At 46.9% G+C, this 24,613-nt stretch overlaps 1 protein-coding gene across 1 annotated transcript in view; it reads right to left on the bottom strand.

Annotated features, from left to right (window-relative positions):
* Positions 1 to 6,255: 6,255 nt before the first annotated feature.
* Positions 6,256 to 24,613, bottom strand: part of LOC113880074 (liprin-alpha-1-like) — a 29,869-nt gene continuing 11,511 nt past the window's right edge. Inside the window, 4 exon segments of the mRNA XM_027522075.1 lie at positions 6,256 to 6,453; positions 6,760 to 6,979; positions 8,761 to 8,984; positions 11,660 to 11,795. Coding sequence (XP_027377876.1) covers positions 6,256 to 6,453; positions 6,760 to 6,979; positions 8,761 to 8,984; positions 11,660 to 11,795 — 778 coding nt within the window.

Below are 24,613 nucleotides of genomic sequence, written 5' to 3'. Positions count from 1 at the left end.
GAACACATGGGTTAAAGGCAGGATAAATCACAAAGTGGCTAAAAGTAATATAGTGACCTGACTGAGGGGTCTGGAGAATGGAAAGGGCAGATCCCACCTGCAGTGCCTAGTCCAAGTTTCCCCAACTATCTGAAAGCAGAGCACTCCTAGGAAGCCTTTCATAAGCCAAAGCAGCATAAAGCAAAGAAGCAGGTACCCAAGGACACATTCTGCTAGTTGATACATAAAATGAATATGCACAAGTGAAGCACAGGTGCTCCCAGACAGGGCTTTGGGGACTTGATGCTGAGATGTGGGGTGTGGCTTCTGGGGAAAGAGCTCAGTGGGGCCAGTCTCCCTGCTGGGGGAGTGCAATGCCTCTCACTGTAAAACCGTACACTGAACACTGTTTAGAGTTCTCTATCATCAAAAACAGGTACTGACATAGGTCCTTCGTAGAAGTGAAGTAACCTAAAGTGAACTGTGGAAAAGCACGGGGTACTTGTAACTGATCCTGGGGCTGTTTTAGCTCTTTTCAGCCTCATCCTTTGACTTTCTCAGCCTCACTTCAGAATGTGGCTCTAAGTGATACCTCAGAGCCAAAAGCTTAATTTCTCCAAGGTCATGAGTGAAACATGTATACAAGGGTGGTGAAAGCAAATGCTTGAAAGTGGCTTTGTGGGATGGGGTGTTTCTTCATCCCTGAACTGTTTCCTGGAGGCAGGTGTGTCCCAGACGGCAGCAGGTGTCACTGTGAAGCCACCTCCTTTTCTCTCTGATGCCCTTTCTCTCCTCTCCCAACTGTGATTTGTTGATTGAGGAGCCCTAGACACATGTGTAGTTCTTTAGAACAAGGTTACAACTATCATTGTTTATAGGAGGTCTGCTCTGTGTTTTCAGTGTTCAAACAGTTTATTGGGAATTCCATTTACTATATGGCAACTTTAAAATGCAGATAATTTGGGGAAACATGAGTAAAGTTGGTGTTTTCCATCTTCCCCAGGACTCATGAGAAGCTGGCGGTGATCAGCACCAAACTTGAGGTGAAGAAAGAGCAGAACAGATCTTTACTCAGTCCTCTTAGCACGAGGCCAGTCCTGGAGCCCTGTTGTGTTGGAAATTTCAATAATCCTTTAGTGCTCAACGGAAATCCTACTCCAAGAGCAAACATAGGGTTTTCTACCTCAATTCCACGCCCTTCGAAAAACAGCATGGAGACTTACTTGACCGACGTTAGTTCTATTATCTTTTGTTCATTGGGTTTCAGATTTCTGATATGAATGATCCTTGTTTTTAATTTGGTGAACTTATAAGTTGTTTATTTGACTTATGCACACTAAGTAAAAGCTGTCATTAACTGTGCTAATCAAGGAGACATTTAATGATTTTTTTTTTTTTTTGGTCCTAGATCTCTGGTTTTAAGAGATACTTTTAAATTTCTTGAAAAGCTGCATTGATATTCTACTTTAGAAATGAAATCTTATTGCCTAGTAACTGAAAGTATACTTAAAGATGTTTGACTTACTTTCCAATTGATTTCACTTTGGCAGTGGTTCATAATCATTTCCAAGCTTTGCTGCACCCACCACAGTTTATCTACACCTAAGCATAAGTGACACTGGCAACCCATTCCAATACTCTTGCCAGGAAAATACCATGGACTTTATCTCACTTTATCTCTATCTTGACATCATCTGGATAAATGGTATCTAAGATAGCAATGATAGGGAGTCTTGAAATTGCAACCAGTTTTCATTTTGTAATCATTGTAGTTAGAATATCCATTTCAGTCTGTGCACACGGGTTTATCATTTTGATACTGTTTCTGTGATGTTGGTGATGCAGAGACAAGTAGCCCTTGTTAAATGCAGTCTCAACCTGTTTTCTCATTTGACATCTTGCCATCATAGAAGAGCAACCCAAAGTTTCTTCTACAGCACTGTGTCTATGTTGGGTCTTAGTACTTGAGAGCCGTGAAACTGGAGGACGTGCTTTAGCTGTGCAGTCACAGCAGGCCTCCGAAAACTTCATCCCAAGTCAGACACTTCCCCATGCAGGCCTAAGGGGAGGAAGGAAATGCTTGACCCCCATCCCAGACACAGGCTGCCTACTGCACACCCAAGTTCACGGTGCTGTGGGCACCTACATCTTTTCAAAGAAGAGATTTGGAACAGAGCAGGCGAGCGGCATACCCAGGTCACAAACCCCAGGGGGACAGCGCTGCTCTGCTGTGCACAGCAGAAGGGCTCCTGGTCACTGAGCTGCCTGAACTGGAGCGCTGCTGCCCCAGTCCTGCGGGAAGGCCCAGGAGTGCTTGGTCAGCGGGCTGGGAGCAGCAGAAGGATAAGGAAGGCCAACACTTGGGGCACTGGACTCCAACAACAGGGGCTCATCCAAGAGACCCGAGGGGAGAGGCAACGAGCTCCCTCCTGATGCTCCCTCCATCAGGGATGCCGTGATGGACACGAGAGCCTCTGGAGGAAAGCAGGCTGGATGGCTCCACAGTTAATTGTCTAGGCTCTGATCAGACCAGTCTGCACGGCGCTGCTGGGTGTGAGAGCCTGGGCAGGGTGCCCGGCCTCGCTAAGCCTCAGTGTCTATGTCTGCTGAATGCGGATGGCAGCAGCCTGGAGCTCACCTGGGGATGAGATGACAGACTCAGAAAGCACGTGCATAGCGCATAGAGCCTCCTGCACACTGCTACCCACCATTATTAAATTGGCTTCCCGCAAATCTAACATCTATGTCTCTGATTCAGTCATTTCTTATAAGAAAACACTAAGCGGAAATTCCATGGTGGTCCAGAGGTTAAGACTTGGCACTTTCACTGCCGGGACACTGGTCTGATCCCTGCTTGGGGAACTAAGATCCCATAAGCTGTGCAGCATGGCCAAAAACATAAGTAAAGAACATTTTAAAAATAATAAATAATACTATGTCTATTATAAACAAGCATGAGATGATGAGAAGGCAAACAAGTGGGAGAAAGGCAAACTGTTACAATTGTCCCAACGAATGACCAATTTCCAACAGAACCATCAGCACATTTTAAGTGGTGGGTGAGTTTCATTACTTCCATTAAAACATCAATTATTCACCAGGACATAACCACACAGTATTCATTCATGTTAAACGATAAGGACTCTTTAATACTTCACAGAGAAACAAAGGCCTGCTTAATTACTAAATAGTTTACCTTTCAATGCTGCTTCCTTAAATCACTAGGCCAATAGATGCATGCAAAGAAATGAAGAGAAACCAGATTAGTTGTGACTTTGAAGCTAAAATTTCAAGAATCCGTATAGGCAAATACAATAAAGCAAAAATGATGGCAAACACGTTAAGTGACATGAAGATTTAGAGAACATGTGACTGGAAACAGAGCATTTGTTTTGAGCACAGAAGTTAAATAAGCTATTCAAGATTTACTGCTGCTAAGTTGCTTCAGTAGTGTCTGACTCTGTGCGACCCCATAGATGGCAGCCCACCAGGCTCCCCTGTCCCTGGGATTCTCCAGGCAAGAACACTGGAGTGGGTTGCCATTTCCTTCTCCAATGCGTGAAAGTGAAAAGTGAAAGTGAAGTCACTCAGTCGTGTCCGACTCTTAGTGACCCCATGGACTGCAGCCTACCAGGCTCCTCCATCCATGGGATTGTCCAGGCAAGAGTACTGGAGTGGGTTGCCAATCAAGATTTACTAGAGAAACAGTAAAAATTATTACTCTGGAAGATATTATTCTATTACAACATCATGATTTATTAAAGCACAGCATTCTGTACAACAAAAGGCCTTAACAGTTGTCTATTCTCAGCCAAATTTCTCTATAAGTTAGTTTCTCTTAATAAAAAACATGATATACTTTAGGGGGAGCTCCCGATCCTGGGCTGTGGCCCGGAGAGGGGGCGCGGTGGTGGCGGGCTTTCTCCTTTTGTTGTTGTTTCCTCCGCCCGGGGAGCTGAAGAGGGGACGCGCCTGGGTGGGGCGGCTCGGAGCCCGGGCCTGGTGGCCCCTGGGGGCTCCCGGGCGGGCAGGGTAGGGCCGCGTAGAGCGGGCTTCAACATGATGGCGGCCGAGGCCGGCGGTGACGAGGGCGGCCCGGTCACCGCCGGGGCAGCGGGAGGCGAAAAAATTAAAAAAAAAAAAAAAAAAAAAAAACATGATATACTTTAAATTAGTAATTTAACTGATAAGGAAGTTACCATAATACCTAGTTTAACATTGAACAAATCTAACCACCTATTGGACATTAATGTAAAATCCTGACATAGAATTTGATTTAAAACTTCTCAAAATAAATTCATTAAAGCAAGTTCCCTGTGAAAATATGTAAGAATGAGCGCTAGCATAATAGCAGGTACAGTCTTTACAATTTATTAACCATAGAAGATACTTTTTTAATGAGTCTAATAGAGACATTAACTGTGCAAAAGCTGATGAGATTTACAGTCTAAAATACAAGCACCAACACAGAAAGGATATTGTGTCAGTTCAGTTCAGTTCAGTCACTCAATCGTGTCAAACTCTTTGTGACCCCATGAATTGCAGCACGCCAGGCCCCCCTGTCCATCACCAACACTCAGAGTTCAACCAAACTCATGTCCATCGAGTCGGTGATGCCATCCAGCCATCTCATCCTCTGTCGTTCCCTTCACCTCCTGCCCCCAATCCCTCCCAGCATGAGAGTCTTTTCCAGTGAGTCAATTCTTCACTTGACGTGGCCAAAGTACTGGAGTTTCAGCTTTAGCATCAGTCCTTCCAATCAACACCCAGGACTGATCTCTTTTAGAATGGACTGGTTGCATTTCCTTGCAGTCCAAGGGACTCACTCTCAAGAGTCTTCTCCAACACCACAGCTCAAAAGCATCAATTCTTTGGTGCTCAGCTTTCTTCACAGTCCAACATTCATATCCATACATGACAACTGGAAAAACCATAGCCTTGACTACATGGACCTTTGTTGGCAAAGTAATGTCTCTGCTTTTTAATACCCTATCTAGGTTGGTCATTAACTTTCCTTCCAAGGAGTAAGCGTCTTTTTAATTTCATGGCTGCAATCACTATCTGTAGTGATTTTGGAGCCCCAAAAAATAAAGTCTGACACTGTTTCCTCATCTATTTCCCATGAAGTGATGGGACCAGATGCCATGATCTTAGTTTTCTGAATGGTGAGCTTTAAGCCAACTTTTTCACTCTCCTCTTTCACTTTCATCAAGAGGCTTTCTAGTTCCTCTTCACTTTCTGCCATAAGGGTGGTGTCATCTGCATATCTAAAAGTCCATTAATTCTACACTTAAGAGGATCATTTCTTTATGTAAGCACAATCTCATTTATGAATTACACATGATATGTAGTTTAGGATCCATCTACATTATGCTTATAACTGCGTGCAGCTGCTGCTAAGTCGCTTCAGTCGTGTCTGACTCTGTTGGACCCCATGGACCCCACCAAGCTCCTCCGTCCATGGGATTTTCCAGGCAAGAGTACTGAAGTGGGTTGCCATTGCCTTTGCCTGTAACTGCACTGTGATACACCAATTCAAATTACTGCTATGGGGGAAAAACACCATTTAATGAGACATGAAGACAAATCACAAACCTGACTAAGGGGACACACGCTGTGGACCACAGCACTGCTATGACCAGAGCAAGTGGGGGGATGGGGGAGGGGAGATGGATGGGCAAACTACAGCCTCGGGGGCTGGGGGGGGGATCTGGATTGACGATGACTAAGCAGACAACAGGATGAGACAGGAAATCAAAACCAATGATGAAAGCAGACACACCGTCAGAGAAATCCAACAGCAAGGAAAACATACAGAACTGTTCTTTTCCAAATACTCAGAAAGAAATCAAGCATGAAACCACAGAGAAATCATCAAAGAATTTTAAATATCACCTAATTAGCCAATGACGCGAATTCCAAAAACAGTGTGTCAGAAGACCACAAAATGGCCTAGTTACCACTTCACAGGCTGCTAAAATGATTCACGGTTAATTTAATTATAAGCTGACTAACAATGCAGCTAACATGAAATGGGTGGTAACAGAAAAAAGAGATAATACAAGTCCAGTAACAAAGCAGAGTGTTGTACAAGTGATTTCATGGGGTAAATAGCAATGCACTCACAAAACCTAAGCTAAACATGCAAGAAAGCTGGAACATGTGCTTTAGAGCTGCACACTCTGTCACCAAATGCCCTAGGTTGTCATCCCAGTTTTAGACTTGGAAAAGTGAGGCAGCCCAACGTCTTCCCTGGGGCCCTGGGGCACTGGGCTTTTAACCTGGTCTCACATGCAGAGCTGGCCTGAGCACGTAGCCAGGTCCATCAGCAAGCAGACCAGTGTAGATTCTTGGTTTTGTTCTCACCGCATGCCCTGCACCCTGCAGCCAGGCTTCCTCAATGGAAAATGTGCTGCACAGCTTTCCCACGCCATGAGAGCTGCCTATGGTTACTTTCACGAAGCTGTCTGCTCCCTGAGAACAGAAACTTCCATGAAGCTGCTGTGCCCAGCACAGGCCAGGCCCAAGGTTACAGAAGCAGGCTCTGGCTGAGTTCATGATGACATGCTAAGCTGGTGGTCCAAATATCAAGACTAATTTGTCACTGTGCCATTGTGGAATGATTAAAGACTAGGCAGTTCAAAAACTTTTAGACCTCTGAGTGTAGCAAATGTACCTGATTTTCTTCTGGGTATAAAGACAAAAAACAAAAACCAAACAAACAAACAAAAAAAGAGTTTGCTGGGGGAGGGATGTGGCAGGGAGGAGGCAGACAGATACCAGAGTCATGATGCCCAGCCGGTCTCCCTCCCGCACCGGGCTGTGCCGCCTCCTTCTGGGCTTGGGTTGGGGCGGGCAGGAGCCGGCATGCGAGGAGGTGGCAAGCAGGTTGAGGGAGCTCATTGATTTAAAACGATGGAGGCTGCCTAACCTCCCCCTGCCCTCCCTGCTGTCAGTCTCCTCGGCTCGCTGCTTCATGTTCTCCTCTTCTTCGATCAACCTAAAATAGAATAAAACCTGTCACCTGCCTTTGTCAGCAGAGGAACCTGTCTGGACAATAAATTTGGGCTGGCATTCTGTGTCATGATTAGCAAATTCCAGAAACAGTTGCTCAATTAACATCTCTGCCAAAAGTTTGTACTTTTCCTCTTCTGAATATTCTCAAACCTAGAATAACTTAGCGTTGAGTCTTACAAACTGGCCCTGATTATTGATGCTTGATTTTACTTATTTACTCTAACATTCTGAAGGGGCCCTGGTGGCGACTCTTTTCCTGTGAGAAGGTACCTCAAGTTGACAACCCTTACCACGCCTGCTCTCAGGGCAGAGATGCATGTCAGTGCCTCAAGTCTTTTCCACTGGGAATCGGGAACTCTGTACAATCAAAACAGCAATTCACGAACAAGCTGGAGTTTTGAAACACAAGTATTCAGACCAGATGAACTGCTGAGTTGATTTTTTTTTTTTTTTTTAGGGTTGTATATATACAAATGCATCACTTGATGAAGTTCTCCACCAGCTTTGTGTGAGTTTCTGGATTCATGTCAATGTGCTGCATTAACCTAGAATTCACAGTTTCTGCTCTTCTCCCCTAATGTGTGGTGGATGATTTTATATAGCATTTTAAATACACAGTTATGCAAATAAAATGATTTTCAAATTAAAATACAAGATTGTTACAAGAAGTAAACTCTCCAGCTTCACTTCTACTTATACATCTTGAAAGGTTTTCACTGTTGATAACAAGTTGATGGACAAAATTTACCATTTACATCAAGTCAACTTGTTGCATAAGGAAAAATCACTTTTACCTGACAACTTGCTGTAAAAATAAAAACATTAATATATAACCATTCCTTACTTCCTGCAGGGACACAGAAAGACCATCTTTCTGAGCTTGTCTGTGCTCAAACACGGCCCACAAAGCTGTCTGTCTTGGCGTCAAATGGGCAGGCTGTACCACCTGCATTTGCTGGTTGTCCTGTTCACCTCCTGCCTTTCCCCAGGCCCCTCGCTCTCGGCCATCAGGAGCGAGCACCTTGGCCTGGGCTGACGTGACAAGAACAGTCTGAGCAGCAGCTCTGCCTGGTACTGTGCAGGGTCACCGGCCTGCGGCCACTCTGAATGTGGACTCGGGACATGGGCATAGCTGTGCGGGTGTGACACCAGGCAGGCCTCAGTGCCCCCAGCCACCCGACTGCACCCAGACCCAAGGCCCCCTGCTCACCAAGAGGCGGGCCTTTGGATTCTATCTTGTTTTGAAAATTGTTATAACTGCCAAGACGGTGTCTAAAGAAAACATCTTAAATATACTGATGAAATGAGAAAAACTCAAACACATGTCCTTGGACCACTGTTTTACAACAAGTCAATCTTCACACTGCATTAAGTTAAAAAGGAAAATGCAGATCTGAGTGGGAATTTGCCAACCCCAAAACCCCAGCTTTCACCAGGTGACTTTTCACCAGAACGTGGGGGGCTCCGAGGGACACAGGAGGGTGCACGGGCCACAGGGGACACCGCATCTGCACCTCACCCACCTTGGGGCTCAGAGCTGAGGGGGGACACCCCACAACGCCCCCCCACAGAGTGCTGACACCGCACCATGGACAGAATGCCCTGGTTGACCGAGCTCTATAATCAAAGGCAATCTCAAAACTGAAAATTCTTGAAGCAGACCTGAGGTCAGGTTTCTTACTATGGAACACTCAGACGTCCCTAGGAGAAGACAGCTCCTCAGAGAAACCGAGTTTCTGGGGAGCTGACTTTGCAATCACCCACTGGATCTCTTCGTTGATGGCGTCCAGCTGCTTCTGCAGCATCACAGTCAGAGTCTCGGCATCAGCCTGCCCGCTGGGCAACAGCTGAGTTGGCGAGCTGAAGAGGGTGACCCTGTCGCCCTCACCGTCAGACACGCCCTCGTCACTCTTGAATGCCTGAGCCACGTTGGCCAGCATGCTGGCTTGCTGAGCACGCTCCCAGTCCTGCTTCTTCAGGGTGTGCATCTGGGCATGAGAGGACCACTTCTCATCAGCGACATTCAGGGCAGCTCAAGTCTATCAGGAACTGAACCCAATTTTACATGGAAGCCCTGACTGTGGATAAATGGGCCATGCTCATGAGACACTGCCATCTCTTAAGCGAGCAGGATTGAAGAAACAGGCACAGGGACAATCCAGTTCCTAGACGGCCTTGTGACACTCAGGTCTCAGGCATTCCTATGAGGATATTCACAAGGGTGGGCTGATGGAGTCAGAGACAGAAACCGAAAATTACAAAAATACATCCATGCCTCCATCAGCCAGGCTGGAGGAAAATAAGAAAAAAGAACACTTCAGCTTGGCAGCCACTGTGTTCCTATCAGTGGTCATCACTGGTACCAGTTCACCAGAGAGTCCCGTCCTCGCAGGCTCCCAGCCCTCCGTTTCCCAGGCTGGTCTGAACATCCACAGACAGGAGTGAGCAGGGGCAGCCAGGGGACGGGAGGGCCAGCCCCTCCACGGTTCTCCTCTTGGGGCACAGGCCCTTGGGCTGTTCTGGGGGATGGCTCCTTGCACCGCAAGGGTGGCTCTGTCATCAGAGACACATGGGGGAGTGACTGCGGGGCCCCGTGCTGCCCTCCTGCTCTCACACCTCACACCCTTCTCTCTGAAAACGTCCCCCCTGCCACACTGTCACCCAGGTCCTGCCTTCTTTCCCAGACATGACCTCAAAGGAACTGAGGGGCAGCCTCGAGGTGCTGGCTTGCTGGTTCCCTGTCCCCTGTGGCCAGTGCCCTTGCCTCCTGTCTTCATCATGACCCTGCCCCAGGGCCGGGCTACCCCCTTTGCTGGCTCCAGGACCACCTGCCATCATTCCTCCTCTGGTCCAGCAAACCAGCTGCCTATGGGTTCACCCCCATCAGCCTGGTCAGCACGTCCTCTCCCTTCTCTCGCCTTCCAATCACACAAGGGGAACCAGCAGATTCCTCCTCCAGGGCTCCCTGCAGCACCCTCTGCTGGTCTCTGAAAGCTTCCTGGGAGTGGCCTCTACAGTCCCCCTCCCCGCCTGGTCTCCAGCTCTCTACCAGCAGGCAGTGGGCCCTGCCCTGCAGGGCAGCTCCCTGGGGGTTCCAGGAACGCATGTTATCAAGCCTCCTCCCCTCCTTGCCCTCCCCCATGCCTGCCCCAGCATGTCTCTCCCTGGGCTCCAGGCCCTGCCCTCCCTGCGGTTATTCCTCAGTCCCTTGTGCCCTTCTCATCCTTGGAATGTGGGGTGCCCCAGAGCTCTACCCTTGCAGCCCATCTCTCTCCACTGGCACCCGCCTGGTGACTTTACCATGCTCGTGGCTTTAAATGCCATCTGTATGCCCACGACCCCAAGTCCACCCTGAGCTGAGTGAATCCTCTCCCGGATGCAGGCCAGAACACTCAGACTGCTCTCCTGACATGTCCCTGGGACACCCCATAGGCTCGTCCACCTCAACAAGGCTGAGGTCCAGCTCTTAGCTCCCCGCCCCAGCAGCCCTCCTCACCTCAGGAAACAGGCTCTAGGCTCGAGCTGCTGAGGCCTGAGCCCGGGCTCCTCCCTGATGTGGCCTGCTCTCTCCCTTGTCCCCACTGGTTGACACGACCCTTTCTCTATCTCCGAGCAGCTACTTCTCTTCCTAACTCCGGGTCTCTGGTTCAAGGACACCCTCCTTGTGTCACCTCGCTGGCCACCCTGTTCACACATGATCATCCCCTCCTCCTCGGACAACTCGGGCACTCTGGTCTCCTTTCCCTGCTCATTACTGTCTGACAGGTTGCACCAGTTTAAAAAGGGGTCCACAAATTCTTGCATCCTCCTCCCTTCAAGAGGCAGAAGGGGCGACTCCTGCTCAGCCCCTGAGCGAGGCAGGACTTCGCAGCTCACTCTCACAAACAGAAGTGAAGGTGTGTGGCCTCGAGACCAGGGCGCAAAAGACCCCAGGCTACACCCCATGCTCTCGCTCTCAGAGGGTGTTCCAAAGAAAGCCAGGCCATGGGAAAGCCACACGGCAGGGACCTGGGCCTGTCCCTTGCAGCCAGGTGAGTCTGAAAGCCTGCCATCCAGTCCTGGGGGCGCCTTCCCGTGTCTGTGCCCTCAGGAGGCCCTGAACCAGGCCTGCCTGCTACAATGCACAAGCACTGTGGACTGTGAGCTGCTCCCTAGGAAGTCACTAAGCTTTGCAATGATTCGTTACATAGCAGTGGATAAAGAACACACACAGTTTTTAATTCACTACTGGAGTCCTACTTCTGACCATGTCTGGCCCAAACTAACTGCTCACTGAATATGGAAGCTCTAAACACAGACATGTATGAACAAATACATGCCATGAATGAGGTGGAAATATAAAGGCACTTAAACTTCCAATGAGAATTCTTCTCATTATAAGCTGATGGATATGTGTATCCATTTACTCGTAGGATGATTTCAAAACTATGCTAATTAGTACCATGCTGGGCCTCACAGTAAGCCACAAGTTATCCAAATTGGTTATTTTAAGGAAAAAAAGCATGCCTTAAAAGTAAACTCTTAGCCAGCAAAAGGAAAATGGAAAGACGTAAAGTGACGTATCAGCGCTTTGTTCCAAACCCACCTCAGGACCACAGTGTGAGGGGGCAGGTGCCTCACAAGGTGCCCACCAGGGATGGGAAGGTGGTGGCAGGGTCCTTGCCTCGGACGGCTCACCGTGCAGCGCTGCCAGCCTGCCTTTCTGGGGGCATCGCAGCACCACCCCATTGCCCGAGTAGTCTGCTGGCCAGTCCACCGCAGGGAACCTGAGATCCGGGGCACTGCCCAAGTGGGGTTGACTGAAAAACACGGCAAAGAGCAGCGCTGTTAGAAGAAAAGAGAGCTCACTCTGTCAATCAAGCCAGAGCCTGTCCGTTTGGAAGATAGGCAATTTCACAGCAAAAGGGCCCACGGGAGGGCACTGCCCTCCTGGCTCCAACAGCAACAGGCCACCCGCTGCTCCACAGACACTCAGGGCTCATCCCCAGCAGCTGGAAAACTCCCATATGTGGGGAAGGCAGTGCTGACGTGAGGGTGTGGGACTAGGACAGGATCGGCTGTCTGGGGCTGGGGCATCCAGGGTCCCCCTGGAGCCCACTCTCAGGTCCCAGGGCGGGGCCTGCACCTGCTCTGCTTTCCCCTTGGCACCCTACCTCCCCTTCGGCCCGCACCTGCTCTGACCTCCCTCTCCCACGTGAAGTCCATGGATCACAATCACCGGTCTGCCTGGAACACCGTCTGCACTGCTCTCAGTGTTTTTAAAGGCGCCTCAGACAACCCGCAGCAGAAAGGCCTCGGACCCACAGCTCGGAGCTGAGCACCATTGGTGTCTCCCATTAAAGCAGAGGTGAGCATGTCACCAGACTCTGGGCTAAACAAGGCCCAGCACAGATGCTCAGGCCCTGAGCTCTAAGGCCTGGGCCTGCAGCTACCAGGAGCTCACTCAGCAGGGGCCTGCTGAGAGGCAGGGTGGCCAGCCTTGACTGTGAGCCACCTGCACTGCAGGACCTCCTGGGCTCTGCTCAGTCTTGTCCCTGGGAAGAGGGTGGCGCCTTCACATGCAGGAGTCCATAAACCCGGGAGATAGGGCCCTCCTCCAAGGACAGGACACCCCATACGTCTGCACGTGGTCAGGGCCAACAACCAGCTCAGCTTGCTCGGGGTCACACGCTGCTCTGCTCGATGGATTTGCGAGGAACATTGTGCTGCACAGGAGATGGAAGTCTGAAATCTCCCGGAGCCACACCTGTCTTCCCTCCCGTCTCCCCTCCCTCCTGACAGAATTGCTCCCTTCTCTGCTCCACTTCCACCAAGGGCCTGGGGCCAGAACACCCTTGGGAACTGGGTAGGGGGTACGACACAGTCCCACTGTGGACTGCGGACCCTCGAGGGTCCTCTGAGGGCCACAGAGGCCTCCGGGTTGGGTCGCCCCCCAACCATCACCTCCCAGTCCCCTCGCGGGGTGCACCCTCCATCTCTTTCCCCCTCCTCACCCGAAGCTCTATCCTCCCGGAGAAGGTCTCAGAGACAAGGTAACCAGTTCCTCTAGGAGGTCTCACCAAATATGCCGTGCCTGCCCTGCCTGTGAGCCAGGTTTTCAGTCCCCACTCCCTTCCTCCTGAGCCAGCATAGTGCCCCCCACCCAGCCCAAACTGCCTGCAAGCCCCACTCCGAAGTCCCACCTGTGCTGCTAAGTCACTGTCGTGACCCCTTGAGAGCTGCCTCCTAGAGACATCCCTCCCTCACACCAGCCGCTGTGGCCCACTGTCTTCAGAGCACAGAGGCCTCTCCTGCCCCACGGCTTCTTCCTCTTCTCATCTCTCACTCTCACTGACACACAGTGGAATGGTGACCAGGCCCCAGGCTTCTCCATCTTAACCCCCCAATTGTGCCAGGCCTCGGGTCTTGGCACCAGGGCCCTCCTCATTACCCCAAAACCCCCAAGAGCAGGAGGCCGTGTCCACCTCCTCTTCCTCCACTGTCTACGCAGTCCTCCTCACACCTCATCCACCCGGGGAGCAGGGGTTCCCCACCTCTGACAGCACCAGCCCCTCACCCTGAAAGAGCTCTGCCACCAAGTCCGGCCATGTCCCCTCCCGTTCTGCAGGGCACGTGCTCTCCTTCAACTCCACCCGCCATGGTTTCAGACACAGGACCAATTTCTGGCTCTGCCTTTGTCTCAAATGACATCTCCTTTTCTCTACAAGAAGGCTGGGTGGGGGCCCTGAACTGCAAGGATCCCCTAAGCACACAAACACAGAAGTATGGGCTCCAAACTGTCTCCTAAGTCAGGATTCAAGCAGTAGTCGATTTCCTACAGATGAATGAATGTCTGCGGGGAGCCGGTGAGGCATTCCACTCGTGACAAAGGTCATGAGGAAGGAGGCTCGGCATACGCAAAGGCGGGATCGAGCCTCAGGAGTCCCCCCGGATATTCTCGAGCATTGTCCCCCAAAAAACCAGAGTCTGCCTACTTTATTGCTTTGTGCTCTCACCTCTGACTTTACTGGGGGCTGTCCCCTACCACCATCTCGCTCTCTCTCTGTCAAAGAGTTAACTTACAACTCCAATTAATAAAGTTCCTGGGCAATTAGGAGTGTTTAAATCCAAACCCCTCAGATGGCTCTCTAACTCGCCTGACAAGTTTACCCGGACTCCTGCAGCTATGCATACGATTGTTTACAGTCTCCTAGCCTCCAGAGGCACGGGAAGCTTAAGATATTCAAATAGCTTAGAGCCTCTCAGAGAGTTAAAAACTGTCAGAATAAACTAGTAAAGGATTTCATTGATGAGTCAATGTTTGTTGCCAAGTTTTCACATCCCCTGAATTGTATCCTTGAATATGTATTAATTAATAGTGGGTATGTAGAAAAAATAAGTAGTGGCCTTGGTGTTAGTAACTTTAGACCCTTAAGGTAATAAATTCTTTCCTTTGTTGTAAACCCATTACACATCCGCCCTATAGGAATGCAATTTTATCTTTGGAAGATGGTGCCAAACCTTAAAATAATTACTCTTAGAGAAAGTAAGTCTTTGTTGATAAGTCCTTGTCAAGAGTCATAAAATGTTAGTAGGCCTTCTGGCCAGAAGATGATGTAAATCACCTAAACCATTTGTATACGATAAATTTGCAGGAAAGAAACCTTGGTTTTTGATAAGAATCAAAGACTGCTGACTTTGCATCCCCTATTATCCTCTATGTGTAACTTAGGGTATAAAAGCCCCTGTTAAAAATAAAGCTATGGGCCTTGCTCACCAACGCTTGGTCTCCCCATGTCATTCTTTCTTTTAACTTCCAGCTGAGTCTCCATCTGGAGCGCGGAACCCACCACGCTTACTAATCATGCCTGGGCTTCTAAGACCCACTCGAGAAGGTGTCTAGGGTGAGACACCTTCCGCTATTCGAGAGGGCGCCTGCGGCCTACGTAAGTGGTGCAAACTTCTTGTCTTGAAGTTTTATTGGTCTCCCGCGTAAACCAAGCTACTCAGCTTCTTTTTTCCACTGAATTTTCCTACTGAGCTATCCTCATTCTATTGTTCTCTATATCTCTAATTAGCATATAAATAGTCGCCGACGCCGTCTCCCCTTCGAATACCCTGGATCAGCCGGGGCTGGTCCTCGGCAGGTGGCGCCCGATACAGGCGTTTCGAAGGTAAGTCCCCAACCCCATTCCCCCAGTGTTGAGTTTTCGGGACGGATAGGACCCCACTTAGGGTGCTGCAGACCCCCCTGTAGAATAGACAGGGAGAGAGGAGTGGGAAGTGTTGAAAGTGTTGAAGAGTTAGAGAGAAAAAAACGATTTCTAAAAAGGCTGACAAAAAAGGCCTAATCTTTTGATAGCTAAAAGCAAAATCTTTTACTATACTTAATTTTCTGACATGGGTAATACTGAATCAAATGAAAGACAGCTCTTTATAGGAGTAATTTTACAGTTATTAGGTAAAAGAGGAATTAAAGTTAAAAAATCTGCCATTCAATCATTTTTTTCCTTTGTACAAGAGCACTGTCCCTGGTTTCCAGACGAAGGCTCTGTTAACTTAGATGTCTGGGAAAAAGTAGGAAAACAGTTAAAAACTTACCATGCCGAACATGGCTCAGAAAAGGTGCCTAATGACGCCTTTTCCTTATGGAATATTATTAGAGATGTCTTAGACCCTGCCCCAGATTCAGAAAAAGTACATCTTAAAAGGGATAGTGAAGAAAATGCTGTAGTTAAACCTACCCCTGAATCTAAAAAAGTAACCTTTAAAGAGGAAAATGAAGTCGAAATTGTAGTTAAACCTGAAGAAAATGAGAAAAACGAAGACCCGCCTAACTATCAGCAACTAAGAAAAATGTTAGCAGCCATGACTACTCAGGAACAACTTAAAGATAGGGATGAGAAAGAAGATCAGCCTTCCCCAAAAGGAAAAGAGAATTTAGATGAGATAACAGCTAAATATCATTCCAATGAAGATCGGCATCTCTTAAACAAAGATGCCCCAAAAGGCCTAAGAGAAACTTCCCCTGTCAGGCCATCAGCTCCAAAGAGCTTAAGGGAAACGTCTCCCATCAGGCTATATGCCCCCAGGGATTCCCAAGAGAGCTTCCCAGTTAATCCATATGTAACTTCTGCATACCAAACAGTTCAAAGAGCTCCAGAGTACAGAGCAGAGAATATAAAACCTATGCCATTGCCACCTCCTCCCATACCACCTCCCATACCACCTCCCCCCATACCACCTCCCATACCAAGCCGTACAGGTCCTATTAAACCCACATTATTGCTGCCACCTCCCTATCGAAGTGGGAAAATTCCAAAATCGATCCCACGGAGACGGACCTCTTCTGCCCCTGGCGAGAAATTTGATCCCCAGCTTCAGGCTTGTTTCCCTTTAATTTTTGACAATGATGAAAGAGAACAAAAGGCTATCGACTGGGAGCCTGTTTCTTTTCAATTGGTAAAAGAACTTAAAAATGCATGTATTTCATATGGGCCTAAAGCCCCATATACAATGCAGCTAGTAGAAAATTTAGCAGGTCAGTGCTTAACACCTCGAGAATGGAAATCAATTGCTAGGGCCTGCCTGTCCGGAGGACATTTTATACTTTGGAAATCTGAATATGATGATCTCGCTCGTATATATGCTTTTTCTAACCAAAATGGAGACTTTACACATATCACTGAACCTATATTACTTGGTCAGGCCGACTACCCCTCATATGACGAACAGATGAAATTAGATAGAACTACTATACAACAGGTGGCTGATTGTGCCTTTACTGCCTGGCGCTCATTGCCCGATGGTAAAGCATCAGGTGCCGCTCTATCTGATATTAAACAAAAGTCAGAAGAGCCATTTGAAGACTTTGTCTCACGACTCTCAGAAGCTGTCCAGAGAATAATTTCTGATTCTGAGGCAGCTAAACTGTTAACAAAACACTTGGCCTTTGAAAATGCTAATTCTACCTGCCAGGCTATATTGCGCCCTCTTAGAAGAACTGGATCTTTAATTGATTATATGAAACAGTGTGCAGATGTAGGACCGTCAATGCTACAAGGTGTTGCGATAGCTGCAGCAATAACAGGGAATTCTTATCAGCAGGCAGTCCAGTCCTTTTTTACTAACAAGAATAAGCCATCACAAAGTGATCTCAATAACCAAAGCAAGAATGCATTCCCTAAAACTTGTTTCTCCTGTGGCCAGGAGGGACACACTTCTCGTTACTGCCCTCAAAGAACACCCGGTTCTTATCTACCTAATCCGGCCCAACCAGCTGTGTTTGCTCCGCAAAACCCTGCCCCCCCGCCCATGAATGCTAGGTCTCTTTGCCCTCGCTGCCAGAAAGGATATCACTGGGCAAGGGACTGCAGGTCAAGACTCCACAGAAATGGAGCCCTTTTAGGCCCTGACCAGCAGTCGGGAAACGGGTTGAGGGGCCAGCCCCAGGCCCCGACAACGATTGGGGCAGCCTCACTGAACCCATTCATTCCCTTCGTCCCGTCGCAGAGCTCATCAGAGCAACCCCAGGCAGCGCAGGACTGGACCTCAGTTCCACCACCTCAACAATATTAACACCAGATAGCCCCACTATAAAAATCCCTACAGGAGTTAAAGGTCCATTACCGACAGGCCTGGTAGGAATTATACTAGGCAGAAGTTCCTTAGCTATACAAGGTCTTACAATTATTCCTGGAGTAATTGACTCAGATTATACAGGAGAAATTCAGATAATGATTTCACCCCCGACTAAAACTTTCCAAATACATCAGGGACAGAGAATAGCCCAACTTTTACTTTTGCCTTATCATAATGCAATTGGGCAAACAGCCACCCAAAATGAAAGACAGGACAAAGGATTTGGGTCTAGTGACATGGTTTTTTGGGTAACAGAAATTACTAAAAAGCGTCCTATGAAATCTATTCTTGTCAGTGGCAAGTCTATTGAAGGGCTATTAGACACAGGAGCAGATGTTTCCTGTATTTCTGGGAAAGACTGGCCCAATTCCTGGCCCACACATACTACTGCAAATAACTTAGTGGGCATCGGGAGAGCTCCTGCAGTAGCCCAAAGTGCAAAAATTTTAGACTGGCAATTTGAGGATACCCGTGGAACATTCCAACCGTATATGATTCCTTCGCTGCCCTTCTTGCTGTGGGGGAGAGATGTGCTGTCTCAAATGGGCATGTTACTTTTTAGCCCTGATGATAAAGTAACTTTGCAAATGCTACAAATGGGCTATGACCCTTCAAAAGGGTTAGGTAAACAGCAGACAGGAATAACTGAACCAATTTGCCCTGCTCCTCTAAAGTTCCGTGCTGGGTTAGGGTATCCAAATTTTTGATGGAGGCCATTGTTTTTGCTGCCGACCCCATTACCTGGAAATCTCAGGACCCGGTGTGGGTAGAACAATGGCCTCTGACTAAAGAAAAACAACTGGCAGCCAAAGCGTTAATTTCTGAACAACTAGCACTGGGACATATTGAGCCCTCCAATAGCCCCTGGAATACTCCTATTTTTGTTATTAAGAAAAAATCTGGCAACTGGCGACTTTTACAAGATTTAAGAGCTATTAATGCCACTATGGAAGATATGGGAGCCTTACAACCTGGGCTTCCTTCCCCAGTAGCCGTCCCAGAAGGATATAATATTATTGTCATTGATTTACAAGACTGTTTTTTCACCATCCCCTTAAATGCTGAGGATAAAAAGCGATTTGCTTTTAGTTTACCAGCAGAAAATTTTAAGCAGCCTCATTTAAGGTTTCAATGGAAAGTGTTGCCCCAGGGAATGAAAAACAGCCCTACTCTATGTCAAAAATTTGTTAATGCAGCTATAGAAGATATTAGGGCTAAATATGAACAACTGTATATGATTCACTATATGGATGATATTTTAATAGCTCACCCTGATAGAGCTCATTTACAAACTGTTCTCCAGGATTTGACTCAGGCTTTAACAGACAGAGGCTTAAAAATTGCCCCAGAGAAAATTCAAGTCAATCCGCCCATAACTTACTTAGGACGGGTTATCAATTCAGAAACTGTGACTCATGCCCCATTAAAATTGAGAAAGGATCACCTTGTTACTTTAAATGATTATCAAAAACTTTTAGGCGACATTAATTGGATCAGACCTTATTTAAAATTAACCACTGCTGAATTAAAGCCTCTTTTAACATTTTACGTGGGGATCCTGATCCAACTTCTAAGAGACAATTAACTGCTGAGGCTCAGGAGGCCTTAGAAAAAGTGGAAGCAGCTTTATCTGATAGCTATGTAAAAAGAGTTAATTTACAAACAAATTGGCAATTCCTCTGCCTGGCTACTCCAACAGCACCTACGGGAGTTTTGTGGCAAAACGGCCCCCTAGAATGGGTCCATCTCCCCGCCCAGGCTAAAAAAGTAGTGGCCTCTTATCCAGGACTGATAGCTACACTGATATTGAAAGGGAGAAAACGTAGCATTGAATTGTTTGGTAAAGAACCAGCAGAAATTGTAATTCCATATAATAAAGAACAACTTGATGCTCTTCTAATGTTTGATGAGGATTGGCAGATTGCTATAGGAAATTATTTTGGCCAAATTCTGCATCATTTACCTTCACATGTTTTGCTAAATTTTATGTCTAAACACCCAGTTATTTTCCCTGTTAGGTGTAAATACTCTCCCATCTCAGATGCTCAAATGGTATTTACTGACGGGTCTGCTAATGGCAGAGCTTCTATAGTTACAAAAGATCAGCGTAAAGTTTTACATACGCAGGAGACTTCGGCCCAGAGAGCTGAACTCACAGCTGTTATAGAGGCTTTTGTTATGTTTGCAGAGGAGGAATTTAACCTTTATTCTGATTCTCAGTATGTGGTCAGGCTGTTTCCACACATTGAGACTGCGATCCTGCCTGAGAACAAAACTGCAATATTTTACTTGTTAACTAAACTGCAGCAGCAAATTTGGAAACGAAGCCGAGCATATTTTATTGGTCACATTCGGGCTCATTCTGGATTGCCTGGACCTTTAAGTGCCTTAAATGACCTGGCAGATTCACTAACTAAGGTCACAGTGGCTTCTGCTTTTGAAGAAGCCCGAGCTTCTCATTCACTCCACCATCAAAATGCTACTGCGCTAAGATATCAATTTCAGATTCCTCGAGACTCTGCTCGGGAGATTGTTCGTCCCTGTTCTCATTGTCCCACTACTATAAATAGTTTACCTATGGGAGTTAACCCTCGCGGTCTTAAACCTAATGCACTCTGGCAGATGGATGTAACTCACATCTCTTCATTTGCAAAACTGTCTTTTGTTCATGTAACAGTAGACACCTTTTCTCATGTTATTGTTGCAACTGCTCGCACAGGGGAAGCAGTTAAAGACGTAATACAACATCTCTTTACTTGTTTCTCATATATGGGTCTGCCAAAAGCCTTGAAAACTGATAATGCTCCTGCTTACACATCTAAGTCTTTTCAGGAATTTTGTCTAAAGTTTCAAATTAAACATAATACAGGCATCCCTTATAATCCACAAGGACAAGCCATTGTGGAAAGAGCACATCAAACGTTAAAAACCCAAATTCAAAAACTGAAAGAAGGGGAGTTTAAATATAGTTCTCCCCATCACCTCTTGCAACATGCTCTTTTTGTAATAAATATTTTAAATACTGATTCAGCTGGAATGACTGCAATGCTTCGCCATTGGTGCCCGGAGCAATTGAATGCAAAACCATTAGTTAAATGGAAGGACCTCCTTTCCGGACAATGGAAAGGTCCTGACCCATTGTTAACCAGCGGTCGAGGATATGCTTGTATTTTTCCACAGGACGCAGATTCTCCAATTTGGGTTCCGGATAGATTGATTCGCCATGTCTCAGCCTCTCGGATACCGAGTTCCACGGCCGCCGCGACCCCGAAAGAGAAAAGGGCCTCCTCTGCCTTCGCTCCCCCCGCCAGCACGGGAAACACCACTGACATCGGAGCAACTGACATCAGGGATCCCGGATGAGCAGGGGACGGATCCGCCCACCAAACAGATGTCTCAACTTCACATACAGGATATCGCTCCCCCCGATCCTTTGCCTCACAAAAGGGGGTCAGGCCGCCTGACTCAGGCGACCTGGAATGCCTCCATACCTACTTGGGGACAAATAAAAACACTCTGCCATCAGGCACGGGGAATAACCTCTTTGCAGGGCTCTCCAACCTCCCCTGAGAAGATGTTTATTGCTATGCTTGCCTTATTATCTTGCCAGGTAAGCGCCTCCTCCCCCACTCCTGAAAAGTATTGGGCTTACTTTCCAGATCCTCCAACCCTTCAAGTAGTTACCTGGAACAGTGACCCCCTACGGGTCCACACAAACCAGCCTCAGTTACTGGGAGGGTCATATACTTCCTATACCACAGACGAATATCCTATTAATTTCAATTTTACCTTCAGGGGATTAGCAGACGACCTTCCTGTTTGTTTCAACTTTCCCAGTGATATAGAAAGCTTTATTATTCCCCCTAAAGAAGGATGTGTCGGAGCCTCTAAAAAGGCAGTTCTGACTCATTCTCCAGCCTCAGGTATTGAACACAGAGGGCGTCTAGCGCTTTGGGTTTTACAGGCTCGTATGCCCGGGGCCCTTGATCCCCATGAACTTATAATCCATAGACCCCCTCCTGGATATTCAAGTTGTTATAATACCGAGCCTTCAGATGCCATATGGAACACTATAGATGATCGTACAGGGTATCCGATTTGGAAATCTTGTACTTATCGTTTAAGAGCTGATTATAGAATACCGGGAGGAGGAAATTACATGATTCAAGATTGGAGTAACTCAGACCTAGATAGGAGCCCATTGCCCCTTGATGACTTTCCCAGCAGATTTTATAATTGGAAGAAAGATTTGGTTTCTTGGCCTTTAAGCATTACTAGATGGCATAATAATCGATTTGTTTCGCCTATATTGTCCTATACAACTAAGAACAGAACCTCTTGGCAGCCATAAATTTGGAGGGCCCTTGCTGCCACTGCTCCCATTTCCTTATTCCGTCCAAATAGCAATTCTACTTATTCTGTTTTAGCTTGTGTACCTTCGCCTTATGTTTTTCTCTTTACTAATGACTCCAAAAGATTAAATGTACACATGAATTATTCAGGTGGACCTAATATCGTAACTTGTGAACAATGTATGCTTTCATCTTGTTTGACCCCCCAATATAATGTTTGTTCTTTTGTTGTGTTGAAACGCCCACCCTATCTCATGATACCTGTGTCTGTGCATTCTTATTGGTATGATAATTACGGTTTGGCTGTATTGCAACAACTGCAGGATTTAATGCGAACACGACGGTTTGTGGGCTTACTTATCTTGGGAATAGCAGCTTTGATAAGTGCAATTACTTCTGTTACTGTGGCAGCAATATCATTGACTCAACAAGTACATACTGCTCAATATGTTGATTCTATGTCCAAAAATGTTTCTTTAGCATTGGCAACACAGGAAGCTATAGACAGAAAATTAGAGATGAGGGTAGACGCCCTAGAGGAAGCAGTAACACATATTGGGACTGAATTGCAGGCTTTAAAGGTGAAAATGGCATTGTCCTGTCATGCTGACTACCGGTGGATATGTGTAACACCCCTGAAAGTAAATGAGACAGATTTTGAATGGGAAAAGATTAAAAACCATATTTCAGGTATTTGGAACAGCTCTGACATTAGCTTAGACTTAGGGAAACTTCGCAATCAAATAGCAACCCTGGAACACTCCCGATTAGATTTTACTGCCGCTGGAACAGCAAATGATTTCTTCCATACTTTCTCTAACTACATTTCAGGAAAAAATATTCTGTCTACCTTCCTCGGCTATGCTACGTTGGCTGTTTTAATTTTATTTCTAATAATCATTCTTCCTTGTATTGTCAGGATTCTTCGGCAGAGCATTCAGAGGCTCGCGACTGAGCTACATCTGGCTGTTTTAAGAAATAAAAAAGGGGGAGATGCGGGGAGCCGGTGAGGCATTCCACTCGTGACAAAGGTCATGAGGAAGGAGGCTCGGCATACGCAAAGGCGGGATCGAGCCTCAGGAGTCCCCCCGAATATTCTCGAGCATTGTCCCCCAAAAAACCAGAGTCTGCCTACTTTATTGCTTTGTGCTCTCACCTCTGACTTTACTGGGGGCTGTCCCCTACCACCATCTCGCTCTCTCTCTGTCAAAGAGTTAACTTACAACTCCAATTAATAAAGTTCCTGGGCAATTAGGAGTGTTTAAATCCAAACCCCTCAGATGGCTCTCTAACTCGCCTGACAAGTTTACCCGGACTCCTGCAGCTATGCATACGATTGTTTACAGTCTCCTAGCCTCCAGAGGCACGGGAAGCTTAAGATATTCAAATAGCTTAGAGCCTCTCAGAGAGTTAAAAACTGTCAGAATAAACTAGTAAAGGATTTCATTGATGAGTCAATGTTTGTTGCCAAGTTTTCACATCCCCTGAATTGTATCCTTGAATATGTATTAATTAATAGTGGGTATGTAGAAAAAATAAGTAGTGGCCTTGGTGTTAGTAACTTTAGACCCTTAAGGTAATAAATTCTTTCCTTTGTTGTAAACCCATTACACATCCGCCCTATAGGAATGCAATTTTATCTTTGGAAGATGGTGCCAAACCTTAAAATAATTACTCTTAGAGAAAGTAAGTCTTTGTTGATAAGTCCTTGTCAAGAGTCATAAAATGTTAGTAGGCCTTCTGGCCAGAAGATGATGTAAATCACCTAAACCATTTGTATACGATAAATTTGCAGGAAAGAAACCTTGGTTTTTGATAAGAATCAAAGACTGCTGACTTTGCATCCCCTATTATCCTCTATGTGTAACTTAGGGTATAAAAGCCCCTGTTAAAAATAAAGCTATGGGCCTTGCTCACCAACGCTTGGTCTCCCCATGTCATTCTTTCTTTTAACTTCCAGCTGAGTCTCCATCTGGAGCGCGGAACCCACCACGCTTACTAATCATGCCTGGGCTTCTAAGACCCACTCGAGAAGGTGTCTAGGGTGAGACACCTTCCGCTATTCGAGAGGGCGCCTGCGGCCTACGTAAGTGGTGCAAACTTCTTGTCTTGAAGTTTTATTGGTCTCCCGCGTAAACCAAGCTACTCAGCTTCTTTTTTCCACTGAATTTTCCTACTGAGCTATCCTCATTCTATTGTTCTCTATATCTCTAATTAGCATATAAATAGTCGCCGACGCCGTCTCCCCTTCGAATACCCTGGATCAGCCGGGGCTGGTCCTCGGCAAATGTCACCAGTTAAGCACTTAATAACCTTTGCTAAAGTTTCTCTCTCACTTGTGACCATTTTCCGTGAAGAAGTCAAAGAAACATTTAAATACTTAAGAATTACTGCCCCTATAACAACGAGTAAGAAAAAATCAGGATGCTCAGTAATCTGCTCTCCTCATTCACAAGCCAGGTGATTCCTCCCACTGCAGTCAACAGCAAGTCATGTCTCAGTCTCCACTCACATAAAAAAGGCTACAGGTCATTAACCTTCTGTGACTCTTCAGAAACATCAGTGTCACAGTCTCTTAGGCCCCTCAAATGAATACACCCAAATATCAACTGGTCGGCCCCCCACTTCCAAACCTCTGCCTGTGG

Source organism: Bos indicus x Bos taurus, chromosome 21 (genome assembly GCF_003369695.1).
Source record: "Bos indicus x Bos taurus breed Angus x Brahman F1 hybrid chromosome 21, Bos_hybrid_MaternalHap_v2.0, whole genome shotgun sequence".
Lineage (NCBI taxonomy): Eukaryota > Metazoa > Chordata > Mammalia > Artiodactyla > Bovidae > Bos > Bos indicus x Bos taurus.
Note: the sequence above shows the minus strand (reverse complement) of the source record. Positions and strands in the feature narration are given on the sequence as shown.